The following is a 15,601-nucleotide window of genomic DNA, read 5'->3' as shown; positions in this document are numbered from 1 at the left end:
AAAGAATCAAACATTTCTGCTACTATGAGCTCAATTTCAAGGTACTTTTCGTTGTAAAACCAATCAAAATCATATCTATTTCTGTAGTATATCTTCCATTCTATCAAATGAGACCAAAAAAAATGAGAATACAACTGTAAAAACCATAAGAAAATATACCGCTAAGGGGAGACTAATGGCTGAGAAGTTGACTCCATTATTTATGGTTTGATTTCTTTCATTTTTGGTGTACATTAAGAAGCATCTTTCCATCGTACATTGCCTAAGTTTCAATAAGATAGTCCAACAAACAAGTGAGATTCAGTTCCCTAGATCAAGAGCAAGAGCCCCTCACCAGTGTCAAGGAACCTCTCTTGAGGCCTGCTCGCATGTGGAAATTTCGCTCATGTCTGGAAGCAAAAAATCAACCGAGCAACTGCTCATATCTGGAAAAAGTTGCACATGGATGCACTTGTAAGTAGAGGTTCCACTGTATATGTACAAGGTATACAAGTACATGTACAAGGTATACAAGTACATGTACAAGGTATACAAGTACAAGTACATGTACAAGGTATACAAGTACATGTACAAGGTATACAGACCATAGCTGACATCAGTGACATACTACTATATAGAAAGCTCCTTGTTATACAGAGCATTTTGAGCAAATTAGGACAATTTTGTCCCAGGATGCCACACACACCAGTCGACTAACACCCAGATACCTATTTTACTGCTAGGTGAACATTGGACAGCAGGTGACTTATGGAAACACAGTGGGCTTTAAACTTACAGACATCTATGTTTAGGCTCCAAGTTCAGTTTTATAACAATTGAAATGTAATACGTGCAAGCAAATTGATGTTGAGTTTAGATAAAAACGGCTTGGTCAGAAGTTGAGGTCCTTCATCTATAATGTTAATGTAGTTATAGATTACTGCTTCATTTATAATGTTACTGTAGTTATAGGTTAATGTTTCATTTATATTGTTACTGTACTTATAGGTTGACCTTTCATTTTAACTCAATGAGGTATTAAGTTTGTGTTCATCTCTCCCAGACCCACGTCACCTGCAGCTCGCCCGAAAGAGTTTCAGGCCGAAAGTGGGAGACCTTGTCAGATGTTGAATTGGCTTGCCGGCCGGAGCTCATAGTTCCTCAGTCCCAGATTCCCGTTGCTCTGGGCCAGAATGCTTCCATGACTTGCCGGGCCTCAGGCGACCCCCTACCTCAGCTAAAGTGGGTGCTTCACGGCCGCGTCTTGACCAACATGTCCATCATACCATTCTCCCATCCGGAGCAGAGGTACATGGTGAAAGAAATTGTCGAGGGCAAGGATCGATGGACGCAGCTGACTGTGCCGCTTGTGACTGATCACGACTTGACATACTACACCTGTGTGGCAGATAACCTGGCTGGGTTAGTTGAGCAAAATGTTTCTCTCATCCCAGCAGCACCAACATTACCTGGAGCAGTTTCCCCTAAAACTGGTCTTGAACTGTATGTAATAATTAGCATAGCGTTGGGTGGTCTCTTGTTGCTGATCTTGATTTTCTTACTAATTTGTTGCTGCCTGAAGAAGCGCAGGCACCACGAATCCAAGCTTCGACCTAAGGTGAATGGTGTGGCTGGGGGAAATCACATAGAGCATAAAAATGTGATGATAGTTAATCCGGTTGAGAAGCCACCACGGAAATATGAGAAAGTGCCACAGATTGACTTTGAGTTAACTGCCCTCAGTCCTGATCCAGGAGCTCACAGAAGTTATGATGAAGTAGACTACCCTGAAGCTGGCCCAGCCTCTCACCGCTCTCCCTTGGCCACCTTGGAGGAGGAAGATGATGACCTTCCTTCTCAGGACACTACCTTGCCTCTAGACAGTACTGCCACACCTTCGCAGTGTGTTTTGGCAGACTATGCAGCACATTATCCAGACTTGCTAGACATGACACGACCAAGAGCTGTGTCACCAACGCAGCTCTCTTACCACTCACTGGTGGCGCCTCAGTTCACCACTCCCGGAGAGTGGCGCTACAGCTATGTAACCCCTACAGAGTTGTCTCACTACCCTGCTGCATATGTTCCTCCTCACCAAGTGCAGCCACGTCCCGGGTATGTCACACTGCCTCGTAGACACCGCTCCCCCTCCTGGGCAGGCACCTCCATGGTTGAACCAGACACTGCCTCATCACCACCCCCGGCAAGCGAGGATGGGAAGTTGGTAAGGTTTGACCCAATTTACGACACTCTAGGACCACGTACTACCGCTGACGGCACTTCTCGCACGGATTTGACCCGCCCGGCATTACGAGCAGCCGAGCCTTTTACGCCTCATACGCCGCAGTCTCCGAGTTCTCCACCTTCTCTTCCCCCATACTACACTCCCATCAGCCAGAGTGCTCACCCAGGCCGACTTCACTCTCGAAATCAGAGTGCCACACTGCCACGCTCGACACCAAACTTGCTCGAAGGTAGCAGCTTGAGCCTTCCCCAACATGAGGTTCCTTCTTCTCACTTGACTACTCGTGCTGCCCGCCTGGCTGCCCACTCCCCGACACCGTCCAATGCTAGTACTGTGCGCACCGGCTCTCCTGCCTACCGTACAGCATCTCCTATTGTTTCAGTGTCTCAGAACCATTCTCCACATCGACCCAGCACCAAAACTCCACTGGGCTCCAGTAATGAATCTACTCTGGATTCTTCGCAGCACAACAATAACAACAACACCATAAGTGGCAAGGGTGATTTAAATGCAAGCGAGATGAGTGTAGGGTCCTCAGGGGGACCAGGTATCGTGGGGAATTCGGGAAAAAAAGTACCTCCAAAACCTCCACCGAAACCCAGCGGCAAACGACTCTCAGTGTCCTCAGCTGGTAGTGACTCAAGGAAAGGTTCCCTGGCGGGCGACAACGCCAGAGTCTTCCAGGACGAAGGACCCGATGGTACTGAAGTGTGAAAAAAGTGATAGACATCACTTAGACTATTAGAGATTTGTGGTTGCACATGTAAAATATAACAAAGATCAGGCTGGAAACTAGAATCCATAACCGAGAAGACAGGGATTTGGGCACCAGAGAGTTAGTGATTCTAGCAGTGGGAGGGTCTAGTAATTCCAGACCCCCAAATTGTAAGTAAGCAAAATGTCTTGGAATTTCACGTTGTTTTCCAAGACAAGATAATGAACACTGCTGTTAGACAAGAGACTGAGCAGCCAGGATCAGTGTGCCAAGACATGTTTTCAGGCTGACTCTAGTGATTTAAAAGCCTTCCAGTGTGTTTAAAGATATTTTTATCGGAATATTTTGGGTATGATTTACATACATTTCATTAGCACAGAAAGTGATTTTTACAGACAAATATCACAAAAGCCTACAAAGACGGGTGTATAACGGCCACGTAAATTGGCCATTTTAAAACATTAAACCAAGTACTATATAAATAAAGTTTTCCGTTGTCAGAAAAATCTGCATTTAAGTGTGGGAAATATTGCCTATGACCCACCAGCTTGCTGTGAATATAAATAATGAATATCAAACTGAAGTTTGAGGATGTTACTTGATTTAGGTGAGGTTTGATTACTATGCTAAATATATATATATATACATATGTATTTTCATAATGCAAATAACTAAGAAGTTTTGTATATTCATATTTATCAAAGAGACTTATTATGCTTTATGTGATATGCCAGAGCATATCTAGTGACCATTTGTGTATATTCTGCAACAAAGTCATGCCAACCAAGAGTTTTGGATTGTTGTATTAATGTTGGTCATGATAGATTTTCGTACAAGCGAGGACATGCATTATTGTTGGTCATGATAGAGATTTGTACAAGCGAGGACATGCGTTATTCTTGGTCATGATAGAGATTTGTACAAGCGAGGACATGCATTATTGTTGGTCATGATAGAGATTTGTACAAGCGAGGACATGCATTATTGTTGGTCATGATAGAGATTTGTACAAGCGAGGACATGCATTATTGTTGGTCATGATAGAGATTTGTACAAGCGAGGACATGCATTATTGTTGGTCATGATAGAGATTTGTACAAGTGAGGATGATTTCCTCACTTTTCCTGGTAAATTTTGTGAGTAATGACAACTGGTCACCAATGTCCAAATTTTTTTTTTGTAATGCAGGGTTCTTTTAGATTATTGCCCGAGACAAACCATGTTCTAATGTGCGTGATCTTTTATGTTTATCGAAGTTGTGGTGTTTACTGTAGTGTTTTGTTATATGTTTGTGACTGTTTGCTGCGAGCATGCTTGTCAGGAAACAAAAGCTAAAAGTTCCTTTTTGTACTTCAAAACCAATGGAAAAAACTGTTACTTTTCCAGTTAATCTGGAAACAAAAGCTGAAAGTTCTTTTTTGTACTTCAGAATTACTGAAAAATCGGTTACTTTTCTGGAAACAAAAGCTGGAAGTTTTTTTTTGTACTTCAGAATTACTGAAAAATCTGTTACTTTTCTGGAAACAAAAGCTGGAAGTTTTTTTTTGTACTTCAGAATTACTGAAAAATCTGTTACTTTTCTGGAAACAAAAGCTGGAAGTTCCTTTTCATACTTGAAAATTACCCGTTACTTTTCAAGTCTGCAAACAAAAGCTAAAAGCAAGCTTGTTTTAAAGCCAGTACAGAACCTAAATAAAGTTACCGTTTAAGTCGCAGAAAAAAAAAAGTGAGCTTATATTCCCGAGGCTGTGTGCAGGAACCCTAGAGGGAATCAACCGGGTCGGTGTGGCAGTGTTTATAACTGCCAGCAGTGTCAAACCTGACAGTAGAAGTACAAACTTGTAATGACTAATGCTTTTACAATCAGTTAATATATCCAGACTTTGATTTACAGTAACAATTGGTAAAAAATTCAACTCAAAACTGAGTTTTTTGATTTACAATAACAGTTGGTAAAGAATTTAACACCCCATTGAGTTTTTATTGACAATAATTGGTAAAGAATTCAACTCAAAATTTAATTTTTATTTACGGTAACAATTGGTAAAGAATTCATTCATTTTTTTTTTAATATCAATAACAATTCATGAAGAATTTGACTCAAAATTGACTTTTGTTTAATTAAAACTGGAAAAACTTAGTGTTTAGAGGTAAACTGATTTCATTGGTCTTTTATTTACAAGTTTGTAGTGTATATTTTAAGTTTTAAGCCAGGTGAATTTTTTTTATATATTTTAACATGTTTATAGTGTGTGAAAAAATGTTCTTATATTTCTTTAGAGGGATGCCAAATAATGTCCATTTTGATCCTGGCAATTTGCTCATGCTGTTTTTTTCTTAAAAGTGACTTTGAATACACAAATAACCCACACATAGGAGAGAGGAGCCTATGAGGATGTTTTGGTCCACTTTGGACCATTTACAAAGTCACAGCGTGACTTTGGTCATTTACAAAGTCACAGTGAAACCTTGGACTGTTTGCAAAGTCACAGTGTGACATTGTAAATGGTCCAAGTTGGGCCAAAATATCGCAGTAAGCTCCTCTTTCCTACATCCGGTTTATTTACGTATTGTTCGTCATGGTATTGTGCCTTTTTTGTTCTTTCTTGACTTTTAATAATTGTACATTGTGTTACACAGAGGACCTTAGTTTTTTAAGGCTTTGATCTCCTATACTGTTTGTGTAATAAAAACTAGTGCCAAGTTCGAGTCTTGACGGAAATAAATTACTGTAAGCGTAGCAAGACATCGAGGGTGAGAATGCACACCAAGATTTTTTTTTCTAGGAACGATGGGAGGGCCAGTACCTAGTTTCAGAGCTGTGCCACTACCGAGATGCCTCGACACCATTAATATTTCTTTGACCTCGGTGCAAGGGAGTGTTTAGTGGGTATGCAATTGTCGAGTCGTGTTAGCAACGAGAAATTTATAAAACGTGTCCCTTATTGCTGTGATGTCATCAACTGTGTAAACAATTAACTTTTTTTTTTTTTAGTATGTATGTAAAATGAACTGTGTAAAAAAATTACTTTTTGTTTTAGTAAGTTTACAGTTTTTTGTTTTCTCAAAATAGCTCATTTTTTAATACAGATTAACAAAATAGACCCAATGATATGGATGGCCAGGATCTTACTTGCTCTCTTGACGTCAATAATAATAATCTTTATTTCTACACGTACATGATACAACTTAAACAATAGCTGACATCAGTAACATACTGTATAGAAAGTCCCTTGTTATTCAGAGCATTTCTGGCATATTATTCTAATTTTGTTTGCAGGATGCAACCCATACCAGTTGGCTAACATCCAGGTACCTACTTACTGCTAGGTGAACATGAACAGCAGGTGTCTTAAGGAAACTAATTTTGTTGCTCAGATTTTGCTTATCAGTGAGTTAGTGGTTCTTGGCTGACATCAGGAAGAAGGACGACTGTCCCATTGACAGGGAAACATTGTTGTGCATGCAAGAGATTCTTCTTAGGATAAGATAAAATTTTCTTCGGATTTTTAACCCCAGAGGGTTAGCCACCCAGGATAACCCAAGAAAGTCAGTGCATCATCAAGGACTGTCTAACTTATTTCCATTGGGGCCCTCAATCTTGTCCTCCAGGATGCGACCCACACTAGTCGACTAACACCCAGGTACCTATTTGCTGCTAGGTGAACGTGGCAACAGGTGTAAGGAAACACGTTGAAATGTTTCTACCCCTTTCTTTCAACACACTGGCCATATCCCACCGAGGGGGAGTATACTTGGAGAGTATATCTGGAGAGGGTTTAAGGGGTCAACGCCCCCATGCCCCAATCTGAGACCAAGCCTCGTGGTGGATCATGGTTTGATCAACCAGGCTGTTACTGCTGGCCGGGGTGGCCCAAAAGGAAAAACGAAAATTTCTCCTCTTACATTTAGTAACACATACAGGAGAAGGCATTTTAGTCGCCTCCTATGACACACACCGCTACCAGAGGAAGAATTCTGTTCCCCTTTCCCATGGAGATGCAAGAGATTGCCCAGGTGAATTTATAGGAGGAGAGAAGGGGGGGAAGTGTTGGGTTGATTGCAGTTTCTTGGACTGCAAGAAGTTATTTGATACTGTACCTCACAAGAGATGAGGTGAAGGCAGGAATAACAGGTAACATTTTACTCCCATGCTAATGGTATTACTCTTCATTCTCTTTCATAATGTTTGATCTCTACCTCCAAGATACAGCTGGTTACCTATGAAGTCTGGCTGTATCCAGACTGAAATCCACAACACAGACTTACCTATGAAGTCTGGCTGTGTCCAGACTGAAATCCACAACACAGACTTACCTATGAAGTCTGGCTGTATCCAGACTGAAATCCACAACACAGACTTACCTATGAAGTCTGGCTGTGTCCAGACTGAAATCCACAACACAGACTTACCTATTTACTGCTAGGTGAGCAACGAGAGGCAACAAGCGTAATATAAAAAAAAACTTGCCAACATGTCTTGCCCTACTTAGAAGTGAAGCCTTGCTTTTTTTTTTTTTGTTTGTTTGTTTCTATACTCAGCTTAAAGAATCACGGGCTGTGTGTGTGGAGGTTTTTTTGCATTAGGAGAAATATTTCAGTGGTATTTGTGTTTTTCTGGGTAAAAAAGCACTTAAATTTTCTCCCTGCTTTATCCTATACCTGGAGTTTACCTGAGGAGAGTTCTGGGGGTCAACGCCCCTGCGGCCCGGTCTGTGACCAGGCCTCGTGGTGAATCATGGTCTGATCAACCAGGCTGGTATTGCTGGCTGCACGTAATCCAATGTATGAGCCACAGCCCGGCTGGTCAGGTACTGACTTTAGGTGCTTGTCCAGTGCCTTCTTGAAGACAGCCAGGGGTCTGTTGGTAATCCCCCTGATGTATGCTGGGAGGCAGTTGAACAGTCTTGGGCCCCTGACACACTGTGTTGTCTCTTATTGTGCTAGTGGCACCTCTGCTTTTCATTGGGGGTATGTTGCACCATCTGTCGAATCTTTTGCTTTCGTAGGGAGTGATTTTTGTGTGCAAGTTTGGTACTAATCCCTCTAGGATTTTCCAGGTGTATATAATCATGTATCTCTCCCTCCTGCATTCCAGGGAGTACAGGTTCAAGAACTTGAAGCACTCCCAGTAATTGAGGTGTTTTATCTCCGTTATGCGCGCCGTGAAGGTTCTCTGTACATTTTCTAGGTCAGCAATTTCACCTGCTTTGAAAGGTGCTGTTAGTGTGCAACAATATTCCAGCCTAGATAGAACAAGCGACCTGAAGAGTGTCATCATGGGCTTGGCATCCCTAGCTTTGAAGGTTCTCATTATCCATCCTGTCATTTTTCTAGCAGATGCGATTGATACAGTGTTATGGTCCTTGAAGGTGAGATCCTCTGACATGATCACTCCCAGGTCTTTGACGTTGGTTTTTCACTCTATTGTGTGGTTGGAATTTATTTTATACTCTGATGAAATTTGAATTTCCTCACATTTTCCATATAAGAGTAGTAACTGGAATTTCTAATTGTTGAACTTCATATTGTTTTCTGCAGCCCATTTAAAGATTTGGTTGATGTCTGCCTGGAGTCTTGCAGTGTCTGCAATGGTTGACACTGTCATGCAAATCTGGGTGTCATCTGCAAAGGAAGACACTGCGCTGTGGCTTATATCCCTGTCTGTGTCCGATATGAGGATGAGGAACAAGATAGAGGCGAGTACTGTGCCTTGTGGAACAGAGCTTTTCACCATAGCCGCCTCAGACTTTACTCTACTCTTTGTGTTCTGTTAGGAAATTATAGATCCATCTACCAACTTTTCCTGTTATTCCTTTATCACGCATTTTGCACGCTATTACACCATGGTCACACTTGTCAAAGGCTTTTGTAAAGTCTGTGTATATTACATCTGAATTCTGTTTGTCTTCTAGAGCATCCAGGACCTTGTCGTAGTGGTCCGATAGTTGGGACAGACAGGAGCGACCTGCTCTAAACCCATGTTGCCATGGGTTGTGTAACTGATGGGTATCTAGATGGGTGGTGATCTTGCTTCTTAGAACCCTTTCAAAGATTTTTATGATGTGGGACATTAGCGCTATCAGTCTGTAGTTCTTTGCTATTGCTTTACTGCCCCCTTTGTGGAGTGGGCCTATGTCTGTTGTTTTACCTAACTGTGGGACGACCCCAGTGTCTATGCTCCTTCTCCACAAGATGTTAAAAGCACGTCTTGCAGTTCTTGATGAACACGGAGTTCCATGAGTCTGGCCCTGGGGCAGAATGCAAAGGCATGTCATTTATCACCTTTTCGAAGTCATTTGGCATCAGGATAATATCAGATAGGTGTGTGTCTACCAAATTCTCTCTCTCTCTCATAAAAAATTCATTTAGGTCTTCGACTCTCAGTCTGGTTAGTGGCTCGCTCAAAACCGAGTCATATTGGGCCTTTAGTAGCTCACTCATCTCCTTGCTGTCATCTGTGTAGGACCCATCCCATTTAAGTAGGGGCCCAATACTGGTTGTTGTTCTAGACTTTGATTTGCCATGAGAAAAGAAATACTTTGGGTTTCTTTCAATTTCATTTATGGCTTTTAGTTCTTCTCGCATTTCTTGATTCCTGTAAAATTCCTTTAGCTTTAGTTCTATATTTGCTATTTCTCTGACCAGTGTCTCCGTACGTATTGCAGATATACGTATTGGCCTTTTGTAGCCGCTTTGTAATTCATTACCTTCGCCTGTATAAGGAGCGCCTTTCTCTTTCTAATTTACATCTTCTCCTTTTCCTTAAGGGAATATGCCTTGAGCATACCTCAAGTACCACAGAGTTAATTTGTTCTAGACATAGGATAGGATTCGTGTTACTCAGTCTATCTTCCCAGTTTGTCATTTAGGACTTGGTTTACTTGGTCCCACTTTATGTTTTTGTTATTGAAGTTGAATTTGGTGAAGGCTTCCTTGTGACTGATCATATTTTGTCAGTCTGGGGCTCCTTACATACATGTCTGAACCTCTATTATGTTGTGATCTGAGTATATTATTTTTGATATGATGACATTTTGTATCAGATCATTATTGTTAGTGAAGATGAGGTCCAGTGTATTCTCCAATCTTGTAGGCTCTATCATTTGTTGGTTTAAGGTGAATTTGGTGCAGAGATTTAAAAGCTCGTGTGTGTACGAGTTTTCATCTGAGCTGCCTCCTGGTGTTATCTCTGCTACAACATTATTTGCTATATTCCTCCATTTTAGGGGCCTTAGGTTGAAATTCCCCAGGAGCAAGATGTTGGGGGCAGGAACTGGAAGATTTTCCAGACAGTGGTCAATTTTCAAAAGCTGTTCCTGGAATTGTTGGGATGTTGCATCAGAAGGTTTGTATACAACCACAATGACCAGGTTTTGGTTCTCAATCTTTACTGCTAAAACTTCAACTACATCATTTGAGGCATTTAGTAGTTCTGAACATGTAAGTGACTGTGATATACAGGCCAAACCCCCCTCCCCCCCTTTTTGCCTGTTCACTCTGTCACATCTGTATAGGTTGTAACCCGGGATCCATATTTTGTTGTCCAAGTGATCCTTTATGTGAGTCTCTGTGAAAACCGCGAACATTGCATTTGACTCCATAAGCAGTCCACGGATGAAAGGTATTTTGTTATTTGTTGCTGGCTTTAGACCCTGTATATTTGCAAAGATGAATGTCGTCGGATTGGTGGTATGGGGGGAGGTCTTTTTTTCCTGGCACTAATATCTGTTGTGTTGGAGTGGCAGCCATCGACTGTGATTCCACTGGCATTGAGCCAGTAAAGCACCTGAACTACTGGGAACGCCTGCAAATCTTGAACATGTACTCATTGGAGCGGAGGAGAGAGAGATACATACATGATAATATATACCTAGAAGGTGCTCGAGGGCTTGGTCCCAAATCTGCACACTGCCATAACATACTGGAGTGAGAGATATGGGAAGAAGTGTAAAATAAACCCAATGAGGAGCTGGGGTGCGGTGGGGACAATAAGGGAACACTGTATCAACATCCGGGGTCCCAGACTTTTCAACATCTTACCAGAAGATATCAGAAACACTGCTGGAACAAGTGTTGAAGCCTTCAAGAGGAAACTAGACAAGTATCTTCAACAGGTGCCAGATCAACCAGGCTGTGATGGATATGTGGGGCAGCAGGCCTCCAGCAGCAACAGCCTGGTTGACCAGGCGAGCTCCAGACGAGCCTGGCCCATGGCCGGGCTCAGAGAGTAGATATACTCTCGAAATTCTTCAAAGGTATATCCTGCCAGCTTTTTTTTCTTCCTGGCGCTAAAAAACCTCTCTGGAGTGGCTGTGGCTGCCGAGGTTTTCCCATGGTCTAGACGTTTTGTGTCTTCTTGACCCCTTTAGATGGTGTGCCCGGCAATGTAAGTTATATCACTGTCTTTCTTGAACTGAAGAGTGACACATTTGTAATTCCAAGAGGTTCTCTCTTTTCTATATTTTGCTTTTCACACCAAAGATGCAGTGTTTGCTGCCTCTTAGCTTACCCATGGGTATCTCATGGAGTGATACCCTAGTCATCTGTTGAATTTGTAGGGTCCCTATTTCGGTTCATCAATTTATTGTGGATTGTCCGGTTTACCAGCAAGCTCGCAGAATTGACCTCCACTGCCCTACGATTCTTACTTTATCTTCCTTCCTTGCTGATGGTCCTGCCTTGGACTTACTTTGACTTTTTGTCAGCAACTGCTGTACTACACGGACTTTGACGTATGGCCCCTTGCATCTCTTCCGGCCATTTTCTTCCCTCACTTCTGATCCCCTTTCCAGCTAGTTGTTTATAGACCAGGCACTATTTTCAGCCCCGCACGACCCTTGTCAGTTTAACACTATTCGAATTTAATAATACTGGCTCTTAATGATTCCTTTTACTCGAGTCTTCCCTGGTTGTGCTCCTTGGCTTATTAAGTTAAATCTTGATGGATCATATACTCTTCTCATCCATATTGGATCTTCAGTGAGATGGATAAGGATATGTACAGTGTGTCCACTAGTTTTGAAGGTCTGTTTCTCTAAGTTGTCTTTACAGGTGCTCCTCGACTTAGGATATTTCGACTTTAAGATGGTGCAAATGCAGTTTAGAGGTGAAACTTCAGATAATTACCCAACGTGAAGGCAGAAAGTCCATAACTCTTGTTAATATATTTACTGTTCAATGCTGGTATAGGTCAGCCATCACTGAGTTGGCACTAATTTCGGCTAGCATAATTTCATCATTATACTGACGCAGATGGTTGTAAGTCCACAGCAGCAAGCCAGTGGGGAGAAAGCAGTGATGATAATGAGGAAGATGTAGCAGAAAGTCTATTGATAGGTTAATTAAGTATTGTAACCTAACCACACTAATCTGGGAAACTCCAGGTACCAATTATGCTGGATTAGTGATGGCCAACCTGTCTTTATTTACTACTCAGATACTGTATTTGAAAATATTCTATGAGTTTTAGAACATAACCTTGTCAAATCTAGGAGCACATGTATTATTTTTGTTATTAGAAAACATCTTATCTCCCTGATACACCCCGTCAACTAACTACACGAATACCACCTGGTGGTTCACACTTACACTCACTCACTCATTTGACCATAAACAGAAATATTAATCTCAATCTTAAAATAATGAATCCTGTGATACTCCAATACTGAAACTATGTACTGTGCCAAAACAAAAGCATTCACATTGCTAAACTCACAAACTAGTATTTAGTCACTTAGCCATAATACCAACTTACCTCATAATTTGTAATATTTTAAAATACAGAATTAAACTAAGTCTGCCCGAAATGCCTAGCCATGCTAGGCGTTCTAGTGGTACACTGTGTAATGCCCAGCCATGCTAGGTGTTTTAGTGGTACACTCTGTAATGCCCAGCCATGCTAGGTGTTCTAGTGGTACACTCTGTAATGCCCAGCCATGCTAGGTGTTTTAGTGGTACACTCTGTAATGCCCAGCCATGCTAGGTGTTCTAGTGGTACACTCTGTAATCATTATTTAACTACATGTAAACCACACAACAACCAAAATCTGTAAATTCAACATTGTAATCTTTATAGAGAATAAACTTTGAATTTGAATTTGAAAAAAATTAAAGTAAGATCCATCACTCTTTGATTGACCACTAAGTGGCCAGTCACAACCATAGTTCACTTTAATATTTGATTGATCTGCAGATAAATGACATTTATGTTGGCAGTACAACCAAGTGTGCTTGCAGGGGTTGAGTCATAGCTCCTGGCCTCACCTCAAGTACAGTATGCACATTATATGTTTTGTAGGGATGGCAGTTCAATTCTCAGTAGTGGCTAGACTACGACTTTTGAAATTAGCGACTTTATTCAAGTTTATACGTTCTCCACATGCACAAATATTTAAGTACATTTCCATTTATAGGAATGTATTTTGATATAATGGGGGAGTACAGTACAATAGAAATATACAGTGGACCCCCGGTTAACGATATTTTTTCACTCCAGAAGTATGTTCAGGTGCCAGTACTGACCGAATTTGTTCCCATAAGAAATATTGTGAAGTAGATTAGTCCATTTCAGACCCCCAAACATACACGTACAAATGCACTTACATAAATACACTTACATAATTGGTCACATTTGGAGGTAATCGTTATGCGGGGGTCCACTGTATAGCTTTATTTCAGCATACATTGTTTATACAATGTAAAGCATTTCATGCAAGGTGACTTAAGAATACAAGGGCATAATTTTTAGTTTGGATCCTGTCTTGAATCAGGCACAACATATTTGTCTAACATTAAACATTAGAAAAAAGGTACAGGTGTTGTGGGTTGCATTCTAGGGATGGTAAAGAAAATTCCCCCCCTCCCCAAGGAGTCCTTCATAGCCATGGATTTTGCCCATCAAGAAACCAGGTTTTTTTTTTTTGTGCAGTACACAGGTAATGTAGTTTCAACACATTGGCTGTATCCCACCAAGGCAGGGTGACCTAACAAGAGACATTAAATTTAATAACTTATATCGTACTTTTCATGCAGTGAATTTTGGGTAAATTCGTAATGCTTTTAGTTGTGGTACAGCCTAGATGATGAGAGCAAGAAGATTCTGGCAGTGCCTATGATGTCAAAAAAAAAAATTTACATCAACTTGTCAGAACATTCCTATGAGACGTTGTCCTCGTAACTGTAAGACACAAGTTGCTATTAATAAACGATTTAAGAAGATATATTGTTTGATGTCATACATTAAGTTTTCCTAGCATTTCTCACCCATAAGAGATCATACATCAGAAGAAAAATCTTTCACTGAGGATGGCTTGTCTGACTTTAAGCTGTTTGGTGGTGACGCCCAGAGCATGTGCCATACCTTAAGTATGCCAGTGCATGAGTACACATATGTAAGTTGGCAGATAGCAATCATCCAGGGAGGTATTAATGTCTTTCAACTCAAAGTTTATTCTCTATAAGGATTACAATGCTGGGTTTACAGAATTTGGTTATTGTGTGGTTTACATGTAGTAAAATACTAATTACAGAGTGTACCACTAGAACACCTAGCATGGTTAGGCATTTCGGGCAGACTTAGATTAATTCTTAAATTTAAAATATACAAATTATGAGGTAAGTTGGTATTATGGCTAAGTGACTAAATACTAGTTTGTGAGTTTAGCAATGTGAATGCTTTTGTTTTGGCACTATACATAGTTTCAGTATTGGAATATCACAGGCCAACTTATGACTAGTTAAGATTCATTATTTTAAGATTGAGATTGATATTTCTGTTTATGGTCAAATGGGTGAGTGAGTGTAAGTGTGAACCACCAGGTGGTATTCATGTAATTAGTTGATGGGGTGTATCAGGGAGACAAGATGTTTTCTAATGGTAGTTTTGAAGGTGATGAATGTGTCTGCAGTTCTAGAGTTCTCAGGTAGGGTGTTCCAGATTTTAGGGCCTTTGACATACATTGAATTTTTGTAAAGGTTTAGTCGGATACGGGGAATGTCGTAGAGATGTTTGTGTCTGGTGTTATGCCTGTGGGTTCTGTCACAACTATCAAGAAAGCGTTTTAGGTAAAGATTGATATTGGAGTTTAAGGTCCTGTAGATGTAGATTACACAGTAGTAAGTGTGGATGTACTGAACATTGAGTAAGTTTAGATCTATGAAGAGTGGGGGGGGGGGTGTTGCCAGGGATCGGAGTTAGTGATTATTCTTACTGCGGCTTTTTTGTTGGGTTATTATTGGCTTTAGGTGTGTTGCTGCAGTTGATCCCCAAGCACAAATAGCATAGGTGAGGTATGGATAAATAAGTGAGTGGTATAGTGTGAGAAAGGCATTTTGTGGCACATAGTATCTTATCTTGGAGAGGATCCCAACTTTTTTGGTTATGTGTTGGATATGGGTGCTGAAATTCAGGTTGTCGAGGTATAGGCCTAGGAATTTGCCCTCATTATGTCTGGCAATTAGAGTGTTGTCAATCTTAATATTAATCTGCACAACTCCTGCTCTGCTATAGTAGGTTTTTTCAGTGTTAAGTGTAAGTTTATTGGCTGTCATCCAAGTCGATATTTTGATCAGCTCCTTGTTAACAATGGTGTTGAGGGTGAGAGATGACAAGTCATGTCGTCAGCAAAGAGAATGGGGTTCAGGTGTTGGGATGATCATTG

The 15,601-nt window shown here is 40.9% G+C and overlaps 1 protein-coding gene across 2 annotated transcripts in view; it reads left to right on the top strand.

Moving 5' to 3' along the window:
- The window catches only part of LOC128697258 (uncharacterized), a 99,414-nt gene extending 85,255 nt beyond the window's left edge, over positions 1-14,159 (top strand). Inside the window, exons 7-8 of one of the 2 annotated variants that reach the window (XR_011394563.1) lie at positions 1,043-12,844; positions 12,925-14,159. Coding sequence is in view for 1 of the 2 variants with exons in the window: in XM_070104144.1 (XP_069960245.1) it covers positions 1,043-2,938 (1,896 nt within the window). In the remaining variant the exon portion in view is untranslated. Of the gene's footprint in view, positions 1-1,042 lie in introns of both variants that reach the window. The other variant, XM_070104144.1, reaches the window with a different exon arrangement.
- Positions 14,160-15,601: the final 1,442 nt, after the last annotated feature.

Source organism: Cherax quadricarinatus, chromosome 89 (assembly GCF_038502225.1).
Source record: "Cherax quadricarinatus isolate ZL_2023a chromosome 89, ASM3850222v1, whole genome shotgun sequence".
Lineage (NCBI taxonomy): Eukaryota > Metazoa > Arthropoda > Malacostraca > Decapoda > Parastacidae > Cherax > Cherax quadricarinatus.
Note: the sequence above shows the minus strand (reverse complement) of the source record. Positions and strands in the feature narration are given on the sequence as shown.